The 18,020-nt window shown below is 49.0% G+C and overlaps 1 protein-coding gene across 1 annotated transcript in view; it reads left to right on the top strand.

Annotated features, from left to right (window-relative positions):
• LOC129384455 (uncharacterized) overlaps positions 1–18,020 on the top strand; it is a 58,461-nt gene that overhangs the window by 21,933 nt on the left and 18,508 nt on the right. The window contains exon 5 of the mRNA XM_055069902.2: positions 17,211–17,327. Within this exon, the coding sequence (XP_054925877.2) occupies positions 17,211–17,327 (117 nt within the window). The remainder of the gene's footprint in view (positions 1–17,210; positions 17,328–18,020) is intronic.

Genomic DNA, 18,020 nt, shown 5'->3' with positions numbered 1-18,020 from the left:
TACAGATGGATTGCTGAAGAAAACAAATGACTTCCGCGTTGGAAAATGAACTCTGTTGCTTAAACGATGGCAGTCCTACTCTCCTGCGGGGATTAACATAAACCAGCTTGCTGGATTTAACGTTTGCTTCAATATGCTTCCCTTCCAGCGTGGAATGGTTCCCAGCCAATGAAACTCATGGCAGTGACCGCGTTCCAGCTTATGTTAGAATCGAAGGCATAGATAAATCACAATCTACCGCAATTATTCAACGCATCGACTGGTGAAAATACACGATGCTCATGGAGAATTATCAAAAGGCTCAGCACTGCCTACCTGGAAACATCGAGGAGGTAATTGACGACGGTGCTCAAAAAGCCAGAAGTGTTTGGGGCTTATTCCTCAATTCTCTTCATTCGAAGCAGAATTCGAGCGGCTCTGAGAAATTCGCCGTCACGGGGAATGATGGTACAGGCGCACCTTGTCCATATACCCCCTAAGGAAGGAAGGCGCATACAGAAGAACATCCAGCGTCGAATAAACTAGCTGCAATCGCTAGGATGGAAGAGTTTCTGTGATTCCTTTGATCCACATAAACAACTGTCACATATATGCAAAATGGTGGGCGGTCTTCGAAGAACGCCACCTGGTTCGAATGGCTCGCTGTCTGCCAAGGTCACCGAGAGATCGACGTAGCGGAGGACTTCTGTTTGCAGGTTGCTGGTCAACTGTCATCGTTTCCCGCACATGATCTCCATGACGTTCCAATCTGTTTTCCATCGAGGAGTTGCAAGCGGCTTTGGCAACGTGCACACGTATCTCATCGCCTGGGTCTGGCGGGATGACATGCGCAGCTCTTGGCAACCGCGGGCAAACAGCGCGGCATGCTCTTCTGGACGTGTACAATATTTCATGGCGTAAAGGAGCGGTTCCTGCTGCGTTGAGGTCTAGTCGCCTTGTTCCTCTGTTCAAACCAGGCAGATCTAGGAAATATGATGGAGAGGGTGGCGCCGACACGTCTGGTGTGGTATGTAGAACATTACGAGATATACCCTGGCGTTGTGGCAGGTTTCCGACGCGGATATTCTTCTATAAACAACGTCATGGATGTATGATGACGTTGTCTTGTCTGGTCAGCGCAAAAAAAAAAAAAAAAACAAAAAAAAGCCTAAGGAGACTGTCAGCGGCGATGTTCCTGGACGTTAAAGAGCTTATGAGAATATAACTCATCGGAGCTATCCCGAATTCCTTGGATGAAGTCAGCCTATTAGCCTTGTTTTTCGATGGATATTCAACGATTTTAATGACAGGTCATCCTTTGTGCAAACAGAGGTTGGTGGGTCATTACAACACAACACATACCGTGGTGTACCACAAGATGGAGTCTTAAGCCCCACTCTATTTAACCTCATGCTCATCCACGTGGTTCATTCCTTTCCGCAATCTGTCCATTCGTTCATCTATGTAGACAATACATACATTTGGTCATCAGGACTGACGCCTCCCCAGGTGCGCGCCAGACTCCAAAAAACCGGCCACAATAACGTAAGGCTATCTTCGAGCGCGAGGTCTGGGGGCGCCCTTTGAGAAGTGCTCTATGATCGCTTTCACGCGCGAAGCAATGAGACCGTACGTTGTCAGAATTAATAAACAGGCTATCACCTACGCGAAGACGGACCCCCTTCTAGGAGTGATAACAGAGCGGAACCCCTCCTGGAATGCCCATGTCCGCTACCTAAAAACGAAGGTAGCCATGATAACACTCATAATTCTTGTGGGAAATTATAGGGTGCAACTGTGAGGGCGATGCTCCAATTCTGTAACTCAATGTTCCTGGGTATCATTTGGTGTACCTGTACTGCGTGGGACTGGTAAGGCCAGCATCCGTGCCTTCCAGTCTGGGCAAGCTCAAGCGCTGCGAATAGTTGTTGGCTTTTCGAGGTGTGCATCCCCGCCAGCAACAATAGCCATCGCGCATGACCACCCCATCAATACGCAAATCCAAGCTGACGCTTCAGGAATGTAATAAGGCACTTCGCCTGGTTTCCCTCGCATCATATCGCCTTCCGTGCTGCTGCTCGACCTCGTCCAGCATTTAGCGGGCTTATTGCCGCCAAACACAGAACTTTACTTTGGAACTTGACACCCGCAACATCTCTAGCCCTGTGGTGCCTGTATCCGCTGCAAGCCCTTCTTCTCACTCCCGGCATAAAAAAGCTCGCACTTCTGCCCGAAAGGTGAAGCATCGATTGCGATAGCAAATTGGTAGACAGCTATACGAAGTGAGGACAGCTTTATTGGCCGTATATAATTGGAAGCATTCGCGCACTAATTGAATTAACAAGCATGGTATGACGACAGAGCGCAAAAGGAAACATGAACACAACCCATTCGAAGAGCGCGGGCACTCGCTGCCAATACGCTGGTGTGAGCAAGCACAGTAGCCGCAGCGAACGAAGTGACCTTCGTTCGGTCTATCGCTTCAAGGTAAGAACGGCAGAACACAGCTCGCGCAAAGGTATGAGCTGTCTGGCGGCCTCTTCTAAGGCGCGCGAAACCTCGTGCGGCGGCTCAAAGTACGCACTTGTTGGTGGAGTCAAAGACGCTCCCACTTCCTCCTGCGCACCCCTCTCGTTTTCCTCAATAAATGGCGCGCGAGATTGAACCGCGATCGTCAGTGCCTCTTGCACCAGCTGGTGAAATGCGTAGTTGCTGCCGGTGTACGAACCAGGGCCTTCCGCATTACGCTCTCCGCTTCCTTCGCGCGCACCAGATGCAGTCACAATTTTCGGCTTCCCTCGCGTGCTTTCGCTCGCACATAAAGCACACGACGCGTGGCGATGGTGCTATCGCCCTTGGACTTTATAAGGAACGTCACGGCGACGGCAAAAATATGCCTGGAGTGTCCATATAATTGTTATCGCAATGAAAGAAAACGGAGATGTCATCTATTGCCCTTAAACAAACCGTGCTTTCATTTCTGCATGAGAAGTATAGAGAACACATCCACGTTAACACGAACAGTCCTCTCCGCGAAAAGTCCAGCTGGAGCAGTGATAATGCCCGCGAAATCGGTCACCACCCATTTCAAGATGTCTCACATTGACATCATCGGCAGCTGTAGAACTTGTAGCTATCCGTGGTGCTCCGGAGTTTATTGGCCACAAATCATCACAGTGATGGTCCATATTTTGTGATTCAAAGATAGCTCTACAGTGTCTGCTGTCCAATTTCAACGAGGGATCTAACGTGCAATTAGTCGCAGACATCCGAACACTCCGCCAGAGTGCAGAAAATCACAGTGCGGATGACGTTGCCCGACTGATGCACGATGGTGCCCATATTATAGCAATACCACTGTCCAGAATAGACGCAACCACAAGTCTTTACTCCCTTGCACGCCAGCTTACGCAGACTCTGTGGAACACCAGTGAATTCACCCACGCACGTATCAACATATTGGATTCACGCGTGAAACTGTCTTCTCCCAGGGTTACCACGAGCGGAAGCAGCAGCGGATGGCGCTGCCTGATCGGCCGGCGATGGTGCCCATATTATAGCAATACCACTGTCGAGAATGAATGCAGTGCAACGGGGGTGTTCGCCTAGCAGCACTAGTTCTAGGTTGCAGCGGTAGGCTTAAACAGGTCGGCGCTGTTGTTGTTGTTGTCCTGAGTGGCTGTGGCGCATGCCCACAGTGGGGGATTGGCCAAGAATCGGGTGGTTCAATCAGGTGCCTAAAATAATAATAATAACAAGGGAGTTAGCGATTTGAGCGTTGGAGTTTAAAAGTAAACGTTTGGTGTTTGGAGAAAAAAGAAAATAATCAGATGAAAACCCGGTGTAAAATAATAATAATCATAATAACAATAATAACAATAATAATAATAGATAAGAAATAAAAGAAAGCTATGGTTGGGAGGGAGAACGATCAATCTAACGTGGAAATCGATTGGTTTCAATTAGGCGCTATATCGAAATGGGGAAGCAAGCAGTCCTCGTCGTCTTGTCATTCACTAGCACTGTACACTGCCCAGTGCCATCAGTATAATCACTCCGCACCGAAAGAGTAGCCATCCTGGCGACCTAAGGACAGGAAAACACAGGGGTGTCATGGCACTGCTTGAGCCGGGAGACGTGGACAAATTCCTGGCCGCGACGACGCTGGTCGGAAGGCGCTTTTGTTGGCTCGATGAGGTAGTTGACCGGGAATGTTTGTTTGAGTACCCGATAAGGACCATGGTACTTGGAGAGCAGCTTAGAGGAAAGGTCTGGAGGAGCAGAGGGCACCCACAACTAGACCAGCGAGCAAGGAGCAAAGCACGTAGCCGCAGTAGATGAATCGTGGCGATGCTTTTGGCGCCACTGGTCCTGGGATGTGAACGAACGAGCAAGCTGGCCACATTCTTCGGCGTAAGCAGCCGCTCTAGAAACAGTCGTACACTCTGAAGCATCTGGTCGGTGAGGCAGAACCGTGTCCATAGTGCATGAAGGTTCGTGTCGGTAAAGGAGAAAGAAAGGGGAGAACCCAGTGGTACTTTGCGTAGCGGTATTGTAAGCGTAGGTGACGAAAGGCAGAAAGCGATTCCAGTTCAAGTGGTCAGAGGAAACATACATGGCCAACAAGTCGCCAAGGGGGCGGCTGAAACGCTATGTTATCCCATTATTTTGAGGATGATATGCCGTGGTAGTGCGGTGAATGATGCGACACTCCTTTAGCAATGCTGCAATGACGTCGGAGAGAAAAACGCGACCGCGGTCGCTCAGTAATTCTCGAGGTGCTCCATGGCGTTAAATCAGGTTTTGACGGATAAAACTGGCGACGTCTTTTGCTGAGGCAGATGCTAGGGCTGAATTTTCGGCGTACCGCGTGAGGTGGTCGATAGCAACAATAACCCAGCGGTTTCCGCTTGGAATGTTGGGAAGCGGACCGTATAGGTCAATGCCGACGCGGTTGAACGCGCGCGCGGGGCATGGTAAAGGTTGCAAGGGGCCGGTGGCATGTTCAGGTGGCGTCTTGTGTCATTGGTATATGAGGCAGGACCGGACGTACTGGCGAACGAAGCGGTACATACCGTACCAGTAGTACCGAAGTTGGAGGCGAGAGTATGTCGTTAATACACCAGCGTGGCCGCATTGGGGGTCATCGTGGAACGTGGCGCAGATGTCGGGCGCAGCTGTCGGGGTATAAAAAGCAACCACTTGCGAACGCTCGAATTGTAGTTGCGGCGGTACAGCAGGTTATCCCGAATGATGAAGTGCGCGGCTTGGCGACGCAGCGTCCGAGAAATCGGCGCTGGCGACTGGCTAGACAGGAAGTCAATAAGCGAGGAGATCCATGGGTTCTTGCGCTGCTCTGATGGCATGTCGGAAATGTTGAGGGCGAACGCTCCATAGGTGCAAATAGACGAGCGCACAGGACCGGAGCGGCAGGGGTGACCGGGATAGAGCGTCTGCGTCTGAATGTTTCGGGCGGAGCGATAAACAACGCGGATGTCGTACTCTTGTAGGCGCAATGCCCAACGGGCGAGCCGACCAGTTGGATCATTTAATGAAGATAACCAGCATAGGGCATGATGGTCGGTCACGATGTCAAATGGACGCCCGAACACATAAGGACGAAATTTTCCGATTGCCCAAATGATGGCCAGACATTCCTTCTCAGTAACCGAGTAGTTCGGCTCGGCTTTGGTAAGGGTGCGGCTGGCATACGCGACGACTTACTCTTCGACGCCATCCTTGCGTTGTGCAAGAACAGTGCCGAGCCCGACAGCGCTAGCGTCCGTATGGATCTCAGTTGGTGCAGAAGGATCGAAGTGTCGCAGTACTGGAGAAGAGGTGAGAACGCGTCGCAGTTCTTGGAATGCGTCGTTGCATGCTGGAGACGAGGCTGATAGGTCAGAACTGCCGGTGAGAAGCTGCGTTTCAGTGATAGAGGCAATGTTACGGATGAAGCGTCGGAAACATGAGCACGAGACAATGAAACTGCGAAGCTCTTTCATGGTGGTTGGTTTAGGGAACTGGGATACGGCGCTAAGTTTCGTGGGCTCCGGGAGGATACCGTCTTTTGAAACAACATGGCCGAGAATAGTAAGCGTGCGAGCGCCGAAGTGGCATTTCTTCAAATTAAGTTGCAGTCCTGCAGTATAGAGGCACGCAAGGACTTGCTCGAGGCGGCCGAGGTGCGACACAAAGTCGGCGGAAAAAAGCACAATGTCGTATAAATAACAGAGGCACATTTTCCACTTCAGCCCTCGAAGAATAGTGTCCATCATTCGCTCGATAGTGGCAGGCGCGTTGCAGAGGCCGAACGGCATGACGGTGAACTCATACAGCCCATCAGGAGTTACAAAGGCTGTCTTTTGGCGATCGGCCTCTGCCATTGGCACTTGCCAGTACCCGGAGCGTAGATCCAGCGAGCAAAAGAATTCCACTCCCTGCAGACTGTCCAAGGCATCGTCGATCCGTGGCAGAGGACAGACATCTTTGCGCGTTATTCGGTTAAGGCGGCGATAGTCGACGCAGAACGGAATGGAGCCATCTTTTTTTTTAATGAGGAGAACTGGAGATGCCCCGGGACAGTTAGAGGTCTGGATGATGCCACGCTCCAGCATGTCGTCAACCTGCTGGTCGATGACACGGCGTTCAGCGGCCGACACACGATATGGACGCAGGCGCAATGGTGTTTGTTGGCCGGTGTCGATACGGTGAATGACTGCGGACGCCCGACCCAAGGATGGTCGGCCAATGTCAAAGGAGGCACGAAAACGCTGGAGGAGCTTGATGATTGCGGTGTGCTGCGCAGGTGTGTGTTCTGCGTCGACGGCACGAGCGAAGACGTCTACAGGGGCATCGGTCGCGGCGGGAGGAGTGACGGCACAAATCGGAAGTGATGCCGTATCACCAAACATGGTGGCCGGGAGAACGCAATCGAAAGCTTCAGAGGTACCCAGGCACTTGCCGCGGAGTAGGGATGATGGGCAGGCGGACGGATTGCACACGTAAAGGGTAGCAGAACCGTCGCAAAAAGTGACGACAGCAAACGGAAGCAGAAAGTTCCGGCGGCGCGCACAAGTGGCCGACGGCGTAAACAGAACAGATGAGTTCGCAGCAGAGCTACATAACACAGGAACCAGAGCGGCGGAGAAAGGTGTGATATCAATGTCAGAGGCGGCAACAACATAGGGAGAATAATGGTCGTCAGGGTCAAAACACGGCGCTGATGACGTAAGTTTCGCAACGAGCGCAGTCGATAAGAGCTTGATTGACAGATCATCATCATCATCATCATCATCATCATCATCATCATTATCAGCCTGGTTATGCCCACTGCAGGGCAAAGGCCTCTCCCATACTTCTCCAACTACCCCGGTCATGTACTAATTGTGGCCATGTTGTCCCTGCAAACTTCTTAATCTCATCCGCCCACCTAACTTTCTGCCGCCCTCTGCTACGCTTTCCTTCCCTTGGAATCCATTCCGTAACTCTTAATGACCATCGGTTATCTTCCCTCCTCATTACGTGTCCCGCCCATGCCCATTTATTTTTCTTGATTTCAACTAAGATATCATTAACTCGCGTTTGTTCCCTCACCCAATCTGCTCTTTTCTTATCCCTTAACGTTATACCAATCATTCTTCTTTCCATAGCTCGTTGCGTCGTCCTCAGTTTAAGTCGAACCCTTTTCGTAAGCTTCCAGGTTTCTGCCCCGTACGTGAGTACTGGTAAGACACAGCTGTTATAAACTTTTCTCTTGAGGGATAATGGCAACCTGCTGTTCATGATCTGAGACTGCGTGCCAAACGCACCCCAGCCCATTCTTATTCTTCTGATTATTTCAGTCTCATGATCCGGATCCGCAGTGACTACCTGTCCCCGCAGTCACTATCTGTCCCCGCAGTCACTACCTATAGAAAATGCCATCCAAGAATAATGTCGTGCGAGGAACGAGGTAGGAAGACAAATTCGATAGCATGCATAACGGTTTGAATGACAACCCGGGCTGTGCACGACGCTGAAGACTGAATGCGATGCAAGGTTGCCGTACGCTGAAAAAGAGAGGTAAGGGGAATGGTCACTTTGTTCAAATTGCGGCAGAGCTTCTCACTAATAATGGAAACGGCGGCGGCATGAAAGGCATGGTCATCGATGCCTTTCATGACGTTTTGATCTTGTCAGCTTCGTCCGTAGATGAGTTGACGCGCTTGCAGAGCGAGAGCACGTCTTCAATATAACTGGTGAAGGTCTTATCCTGGCGTTGAGCTCGACCACGCAAGCGCTGCTCAGCGCGAAGCCGGCGAACTGCTGGACGGCCGAGGATCTCAGCCAAAGTTGTCGTGAAAGCCGACCCGGAGGTAAAATTGGCTTCATGATTGCGGAACCATAGGTTGGCCACGTCAGTCAAGTAAAATATAAAATTTGTGAGCTTGGCACGGTTGTCCCACCTATTATAGGCGCTTACACGATCATATTCAGCGAGCCAGTCTTCCACGTCGTGGTCGTCTGTGCCGCTAAATATAGCCGGATTGCGCTGGCGGATGACGCCAGAGCAGACGATGGCCGGGGGCACAGGCGCAGTAGCCTGGGACGGTCCCGGTTTATCCTCTCCACTCAGTGCGAGTGCGAGTACGAGATAATAAGTGATCTGCACATCATCAACGCGTACCTTTCTCGACAAGAAATACGGGAAACAGCTAGGGAGCAACCCAACTTTAATTGCGAAGCGAGACAATCGCAGAAAGCAACAATAGTGAAGCTACCAAAGCTAGAAAAAATGAAGTTTGACGGCGATAAAATGAAATGGCAGAGATTTTGGCGGCAATTTGCAACAGCTGTACACGGAAGAACCGACTTGAACGGAAATCCGAGATTTACGTACCTTCTGTCATCACTAACCGGAAAAGCAGCAGCTGTCGTGGAGGGACTAGTTTTCCGACAGTAACTATGGGAATGCCATTGATCTACTCAATCAGAAGCACGGAAAAGATGACGTGCTGGTAGAAATGCATGTGAAAGAACTAACTAACTTGAAAATAGTGGCAAGCTGCAACGACCGTGATGGTTTAAGAAAGCTGTCACAAAAGGTGCAAGTGCACATACGTGGATTGGAAATCTTAGGATTGAAAAGCGAGTCCTATGCATCGATGTTGCTTCCGATGCTGAAAAGAGCCTGGCCGGTGGATATGTGCATTGGATTCCAGTTAAAACAAAGAGAAGTGATCAGTAGATCTTCAGCACAAGATCAGAATGTCGCTTTACGGCAAGAAGATATTCTTAGGCGCTTGACGAAATACAAAGATCAGGTAGAATGCAGAGAGAAATTGTAGACAGAAAGGAGAGAAAGTGGCGGCAACAGAACTGAGAGTAAGCAGCAGACAAGAACTGTTAATTTTCAAAGTACAGCTGCAAACTTTTGCATATTTTGCGAGAATACTACTCATTAAACTGATGATTGGAGGAAAATGATGCCTTATGAAGGTAAGAAAATGAAGCTGAAGGAGGAAAACAGATATTTCCGCTGTACCACGCCTCGCCATACTGCTAAAATATCTAAGGCAAAAATTAGGTGCAAGATATGTCAAAAATGGCATGCGACGTCTTTGTGCCGAAGCAAAGAACTGACAGCACAGTGTACAGCTTCTACTCCTGGTGAAATTGAAAATCAGGAATAGAAAATATCCACTTGCCAGTTTATTAACCTCTCATCAAGTGTTTTTCTGCAGGCTGCAGTTGCATTAGCAGAAGGTAGAAAGCAGTCATGTTATTGTCGTGTCCTCTTGGATACTGGCAGCCAACGATCATTCATACTGAAAAGCCTATTTGAGAAACCTGGCTGTTAAGTTAAAGAAAAAGAAAGACTCACGATAGGCTCATTCGGAGGAGGTCAAAATGAAAGAGTCATAAATTGGGTTGAACTTAAACTGAAAAGTGCCTACAGTAGTGGAGAAGTTTTATTGGAAGCACTGGAGGTAGACATAATTTGAAAAGAAAGATTACCGTTCCCGCGTATATCACTGCTAAAGAAGTATGAACAGGGCGGATTCAAGCTGGCTGACAGTTTATGTAGCAGCACATCATACATGAAAATCGGACTACTTATTGGATCAGACCAGTATTGGCAAGTAATGACAGGTGGGATCCAAAGACTAGAAGAAAGGTTGACAGCAGCAGAAACCATATTCGGCTGGACAGTACAATGTCAAGCTAAGATATCAGCAACAATAATGAAAAAGTCAACCGTAATGGTACTTGACGCCAACGTGGATAACCCTGAAATACAGACAGAACTGTCTAGACGCTGCCTTATATATGGGTCTGCGGACTCGTCAAGCCGCCAAGTGGCAGCTTTTTTTTCCGTAGCCCCTCCATCTGTAGCACCTGATAGAAAATAAAGATTTCATTTGAACCAAGACATTTGTGGAATAATGAAAACTCTAGGCATACAGTGACTCTAGAAGTCCTGAATCACTTACTCTTCTCTCTTGGTTTCTTTCATTGGGCCTCGATGACTCGAATTTCAATACCCCAGAAATGTCTGAGTTCTGTCTGTATATAAGGGTTATCCACGTTGACGTCAAGTAGCATACGATGGACTGCTTCATTATTGTTGCTGATATCTGAGATTCGTTCGGAGACCTGTACAACATCTATGCACACTTGAAGGTTGCGTCCACTGATGAGAAGAAAACTTTTCGCGGCCGGAAGCTATTGAAACTTCTTCCTCGGTCTCCTGCGCTATAGCTTACCTGTACTGGGTGGGACCGGTAAGACCAACCTCAGTGCCCTTCAGTCTGTACAAGCTCAAGCTCTGCGAATTTGCCTTGGTCTTCCCAGATGTGCGTCCACAACAGCAACAATAGCCATCGCGCATGACCACCGCATCAACACGTATCTTCAAGTCGACACTTTAAGGATGCATATCAGGCACTTCGCCCGACTTCCATCGCATCATCTCGCCTCCCTTCCTGCCGCTCGACCTCGTTCAGCGTTCAGCAAGATTATTGCCGCCAACCATGGAACTTTACCGTCAAACTTCACGCCTGCAGCACGACCATATCAACCGCTGTGGTGCCTCCATCCACTCCAGGCTCTTCTTGTTATTCCCGGTATCAAAAAGAAAACGGAGATGTCAACTTTCGCCCTGAAACAAACCGTGCTTTGAGTGCTACATGACAAGCACAGATGACGCATCCACGTTTACACGGACGGTTCTGTCTCCTCTAATAGTTCAGCTGGAGCAGTGGTGATTCCCGCAGAGTGTGTCACCCTCAAATTCAAGACATCTCACATTGCATCATCGACGGCTGCAGAACTCGCAGCTATCCGTGCTGCTCTGGAGTTTATTGGTCACAAATCATCACATTCATGGTCCATCTTATGTGACTCAAAGGCAGCACTTCAGTGTCTGATGTCCCCTTTCAACCATGGACCAAATGTGCAACTAGTCGCAGACATCCGACTACTCCACCATCACGCAATCAACAAGAGACACATCATCTACCAGTGGATACGGGTCACTGCGGAATTTCAGGAAATGACAGTGCGGATGACGCTGCCCGGTCGGCTCATGATGGTCCCCAGATTATACCCATACCGCTGTCAAGAACAGATGCAGCCACAAGTCTTCGCTCCCTCGCCCACGAGCTTACACAGAATCTGTTGAACACCAGTGAATTCACGAACGCACGCCTCAACTCCGCCTACCACCAGGGTTGCCACGAGCGGAAGCAACACTTCTGTGCCGCCTGTGGTTTGGCGTGGCATTTACGAACTCCTATTCATTCCGCATTGGAATGTCCGACAGCCCTACTTGTGACACCTGCGCCTGCGAGGAGGCGATTGAGCACCTCCTTTTTGACTGTCCCCGTTACAAAGTGCCAAGAAAAGTGCTCGTGACCACTCTCGAAAAACTGAACAATCGCCCCTTTACAGAGGAAAAAGCTCTAGGACATTGGTCCAGACGTGCTTCGGCACTCAAGGCCTTAAGGGCTTTGCTGAAGTTTTTAAGGACGTGCGAATTGTGCGACCGCCTTTGAGTGTTGTAGCGCGTAGTTTCGCGTTACTGTGTGAATTTTTTGGTTTACATTTTTTTCCCTCTTGTTCTTATTTCTTCTTTTATTCCCTTTACCCCCTTCCCCAGCACAGCGTAGCCAGCCGGTACACACACTGGCTAACCACCCTGTCTTTCCTCTCCTTTGTCACCTCCTCCTCGTCGGAGTGGACAAGATGCGAAAGAAGAAGGCGGTGGGCTCCAAAGGCGCGCGCGCTAGAAAAAGCAATAAAGAGAGGAAAGAAAAATCTTGATTCCGTTCGCATTCGAACGAAGCTGTCTCGTCGCGTGTCTGCGACAGTACCCCGACCGCGCTCGAAAAACTGGACGGTCTAGCTTTCACAGAGTTAAAAGTTCGAGGATACTGGTCGAGACAGGTTTCGGCCCTCAAGGCCCTAAGGCTCATGTTCTTAAGGGCTTGTGAAATGTGCGACGGAATTTGAGAGTTATAGCGCGTCGCATCGCGCTATTGTGTCCCTTTTATGGACTTTACTTTTTATTTGTATCTTCTTTCACCTTTTATCCATTTCCCCAGCACACGGTAGCTAGCCTGTACATACACTGACTAGCCTCCCTATCTTTCCCTACCTTTCTTTCTCTAATTGGGAGAGCTGACCGGGAAGAAACTACACACATTTTAGGAAATAATCAACTTGTCCTTGTTTAGGGAAACTTGTATACGGGTGGTTGCTCTACCTTCCCGGTGAATGCCTGCTTATTGGTGTAGGGGTTGAGGGACGGACTTCGGGATGAAAACAAAACTTGGGGGATTTATTTTACATTATATACAGAGAGGTGAGAGTCAAGTAACAGTTGTACAGTCATTACGGGCCGGCAGCAACTCGGACGCTGCGGCCCGCGGCAACAAGTTCGAGAGAGGTGAATCAGGGAATGCTCTGGTCTCTCTGGAATGCTTCTTTTAAACCCTTCGAGGACTGGAAGTCGCGTCATGTTCGGCCAATGGGAGAGTCCGCTCCGATGACGCCACCTTCGGCCAATGGTAGGCACCCGTGCGGTGATGTCACACCCGGCGGCTCCCCGCGGTCTTGCCTTGCTGTGGTGCAATGCTCTCTTCAAACGCGGCCGGTGAGGCGCTGCCAGGCCTTCCCGGTACATCACAGCCGTCTTGTTGTCACGGTGCATTACAGCCGTCTTGTTGTCACGGTTCATTACAGCCGTCTTGCTTCGGGACCCAATTTACTTGCAACAATGCGGGGCTATCCCTTCGCTTTTCTGGAAGAGTCAAGCAGTGAATAGCTACCGCGGGGCACACGAAGTGGGGGCCGCCAACTTGTTTGCACCTGTCGTGCCTCAGGAATGTGTCATCCATGCTTCTGCATTCCTTACTTAGCAGTGGCGCGATTCGATGTGGTCTGGGGAACTCGAAGTAGGCTCAGGAAACAGCCCCATATCTAACATTGGGCGAAGAACTAAAGCAATCCAACCGAGTCATTGTCGCTGGCGAAGCGATCCGCTATTACACGGAGTGCTGCTATGTCAGCATGCCGAACCGCCATCATTGTCTGCCCAATACGCAAAGGCTCAACAATGTAAATGCGGAGTACATTCTTGTTTTTATGGGCAGATACCTGATAACACACGGTGTAAAAGGAAAATGTTTCTTCAAAATTGCTCACAATGTATACCAATGAAACACAGCGTTCCAGCAATCGATGAACAAGAGTCATTTAGTCCACGCTTTCCTTTGCGTATTGTGTAGTTATGGATGTGATCGAGGATTCTAATTTAGGCACGTTGTGACTTGGTTGTTCTTTAATGTGAAATTTGAAAAAAGAATATTTTCACTGAATGCTTCACAATATAGGTCATTGACGCAGGAACGTAAGACATATATATCAACCTTGCCCACTTCTTTTTCTAACGAGAGCGCGTCACTTCGCCAAACTTAACAGCGGGGCACTCAGCGTTTTGAGGCAGTATGTCACGTTTCAGCCCCTTCGTGATAGGCTCAGTTTAGCCAGTACTTTACTTTCGCGATTGGCACAGGTTTTAATGGCACAGGAGCGCTTAACATAAGGCTATTCCAAGCTTTTATATTCCAGTTCTGCAATCAGACCTTCACGGTTCCTCAAAAAAAAAAATTCTCAATATTGTTTGCCTGAGCTGGTTGGTCGGACATTGCACGGCTGGTTTTCAGTGGAACGTTTTGATGGAAACCATTTGTGAAAAAATTTTCGAACCACCCGCACTTCGCCTGTCACGCGACGTCACGAAAACTGCGGTATCTTCCCATCGGATAGAAAGTGGACACGCTGATTATGGATCATTAGGCCGAACAAAGGACAAATTATTATTCTGATTCGACAATTTGTTGACATTAGTCCTCTGCTATTGGGCAAAAGTTATTGGGGTGCACCCAGTTCGCCTGTCTGTCACCCGACGTCAGCAAACCACAAAAAAACTCACCGCACCAAAGTGACGTGTACGCGTTAAAGATGCATTGATATGCCGAACGAAACTAGATTTTTTTTCTGAATTGACGGAGACTGCCCTGTTCGGAAAGGAATGGAAGATGGCTGCCCGCCGATCGCTAAGGGATTGGCTACTGGTAGGGTGGATTGGCTACCGATAGGGGGGATTTATCTGCGCATAATTAAACTTTTTGTTTGGAATTATAACGTTGAGCCATGCGACATCGCTCTGCCAACTTTTCTTTGCCAAGGATTCGTTTTAGCAGTATTTTTTAACCACCCTTCGCGCCGCCGCGATTTTCAACCAGCCACCGCAAGCTATGTAAAGGGTAGCGGACCGATTGCAGAGGCCGGTACCACCTTGTCACCCAATTATCTATTTTCACTGCGCTGGTTCGGCCCCGTCGAAACCGTCTCCTCTCGAGCATGCTCCTCGCCTCTTGTCAGCCACTCACATAAAAAAAAACCGCTCAATTGCGGGAACGTTATTCGTTCTTAATGCAGACAAAGTTACCTCCTATAAACGAGGAGAGCGTTCATTCAGCGGTTCAGACAACGCTGCGGGTCACCGCCCGATGCTTTCATCGGCGGTTGCGTAAATTTGACGTCAGGAGATTCGAATAAAAACAGATTAGAACTGTTTTACGTTTTTGGGCCATAAGTTGTAACGTTTAAGAATATGAGTCCCTGCCATCGTCGTAGTACTACTGTCACGGTATCGCCGTCACCGTTGTCACGATGGTGTGGGCTCTCGTGGCTGGGCTTGGTCAAAGCCCAAGTTTGCGAGAAGTGGTGCGACGAGCCAGCAGCTTCGGTTTATTCAGGCCGGCCAGCCATGGCGCATCGAGATCTCTGGAGCGGCCGATACTGCGGCCGCTGCGGTTGAACGCGCCTCGTGTGTTCTATTCTCTCAATACCTGCACGTGAGCGCATCTTCTTCGCCTGTTTTGGAGGCCATAGTCGAGCCACTGCATGGCCCCCCTCCTATTGCGAAGCACGATTGGACTAATGTCCAATGGTAAGGTCCCGGTAAAGTGTTCAGACGGTGTCGTCATTGGTAGTGTCGGGTTCACGCAATCCGGGAGAGATGTAGCAGGCAGCTCCGGCCGCGTAGGTTGTGAGCGAGGCACAGCCACAGTGATGCAGTAGGGCGAAATCGCGACATGATGCAGGTTCTCATAGATGTCCGGACCTGCAGAAGTCGAAGCTACAAAAGAAGACCGTCTGGGAGCTGGTGATTTTCGTTGAGATAGCCCAAGTGTCGGTCGATCACGATGTAAAATGATGCTCGAGCTGAAAAAACCAGATGGCAGAGTTCCTCCTGCAAAACTTGGATAGTCCACGGAACCGCGGAAGGTGTGCACACAGAACATCAGAAGCCTCGCATGCTGATGCTTGTGGGGAAATCTCAAATACCGATAGCATCAGGGCTGCGGCGGTAATTGTCGTTGCCGTCATTGTGATTCCATCTACGCCGTGCCTTCACCTGGTCGTTGTCGTCAACCACATGTCTGTTCCACCACATGTCCGTCAACCACAGCTCATGCTCCACGGGGATGTTTCGGTAACTGGTAACAGCTTGTATAGCCCCGAACGACGTCTGATGGCTAGCTACCCCCGTAACACTTCGCATGACGTTGAATACATAGTGTGCGGGATATGCGTGATGACTTTCATGCGTAATACCTTATCACTAGCTATGATATAATTGTTCGATTAGTTTTCTATCGCAGTGTATATTTCGTCTTATTTTCTCATTTTGCTCGTATGTTTGATTACAGCCCCTCTCTTCTGAAATGAGCTCCAATAGAGCTAAAAAAACAAAGAAATAAACGCGTAGGCGGAAAAACAACGCTCACCGCGTAACTTAAGTTCGAAGTTGCGGTTTGTAGTACCCAGACAACGTTGTTCGAACACACCTTACGCCACTGTGTGTTGAAAACTAAGCTGCAAGAGGCACATGAACGCTAATAAAATAATCTATTTATATTTCGGCGTTGTTCACAAGAAACATCACAAGGACCGCGGCAGACAGAGTCGAAGCAGTGTGACTATACAAGAAGCGTGTCTCTCCTAATGACCTCGCCATTTGTTCTGCAGTGCTGTTGGCGCTTAACCAAAAGGTGTTCCGCAGAAGTGCGGGGGGTGTCGTAATATTGGCGTTTCAAGGTTGCTCTCGTCACCAGGCGTTGCAGACAGTGGTGCGCTAAAAGGTGTAGAACGGCGCCCACTGTGTGAAGTCAAGTTTCATGTTACCTACGCACGAAAGTGTTGCGAATGACGACCGGTATTCATTGATCTAAGGGAACCCTAGAAGTAACTGCTGAAGCACTAATTTAGAATTTGGAATGAGGACGACGGCTTAAGCAGAGAACATCCACAGTTTGCAAAGCGCACTCAATATCACGCGTCCTTTACAATGACTGCTTCGTCTGTATACACTTTCTGTAATACGATAATGGATTTTGGTGCTAGAAGAGGTGTACAGAGGGAGAGGACACACGAAGCACTGCACCCCGCACCGCCTTTTATTTGTGCACGCCGAAACCCGTCTTCGAAGTGCAGAGACAAGTCGCCCAAATCACCACTTTGTTTTTGCAAGCTGCATTAAGATGTCTGCAAGAGTAGGCGGGGTGTGAGTTATGTGTTGCGCTTCGCCATACTAATTTCCCGCAATGTTTCCTTACCACCATGTCATTGTATTACTTGTGTGTGCATATATATATATGTATTTTTTTTTTTGTTCGCAGAAACCTCAAGAATATACTAGGGAAATCCGTTACGAAAGTTCGGGATCTCATCCAGCCAAGCCTTCACAGTTTGTGTGCAAGGACCGTAAGAAGGCTCTATGGCACTGTGCGAAAGGGGTGCGTGGATTTGACTATTTCCCTCAGTCATTCGCATGTTCGTTTGAATCAATTTCTGCGAATGTCGTGGGTCGCTCGGTGCAATAAAGCTCTAGTTTCTTTTGGATTAGCTAAGCTTCAGTTAATTGCGTAGTTTCTCCAAAGTTCTTCGTACCACAAACGATACGAGTCGCGGTACCGCTGTGTGCTATAACGCGTCTTTCGACACCTTATTCATTTCTACAAGCGACGACTGGCACTTGTCAGTGATGCTTGCACTTAGGTGCTGTACAATATTGCGGTATTCACTACATTACACGTGCAGTGCACTGAAACCCTGTCAAATACAGCAAATCCGCAATTTTTCCTGAAGCACTCGAATGTCATGCTTCGATATGTCATCGTGTGTTGGGTTCTGAACGATACAAAGCCGGTCAATGTAACAGAAGAGCAGAGAATCGACAAGAGCACTGTCGTCACATTTCTTCAGTCTATCAAAATATCGATGCCAGCATCTGCTTGACGGCACTCACATTTTACGGCCATAAACGGCCGAATAAAAGCTGGAAATGTAAATGATTTTTTTTTCGGCTAACGCACCCTAGGGTCATCCGGCCGGACTTCAGTTGTAGTAGTGGCTTTATAAATCCTAAGAAAAGAACCGTAGGGCTGTTTCCTGCTTTTGTACGCACGTCTCATAATCCATTTCATTCT

This window comes from Dermacentor andersoni, chromosome 9 (genome assembly GCF_023375885.2).
Source record: "Dermacentor andersoni chromosome 9, qqDerAnde1_hic_scaffold, whole genome shotgun sequence".
NCBI classification, from domain to species: domain Eukaryota; kingdom Metazoa; phylum Arthropoda; class Arachnida; order Ixodida; family Ixodidae; genus Dermacentor; species Dermacentor andersoni.
This window is presented reverse-complemented; position numbering and strand designations above follow the sequence as displayed.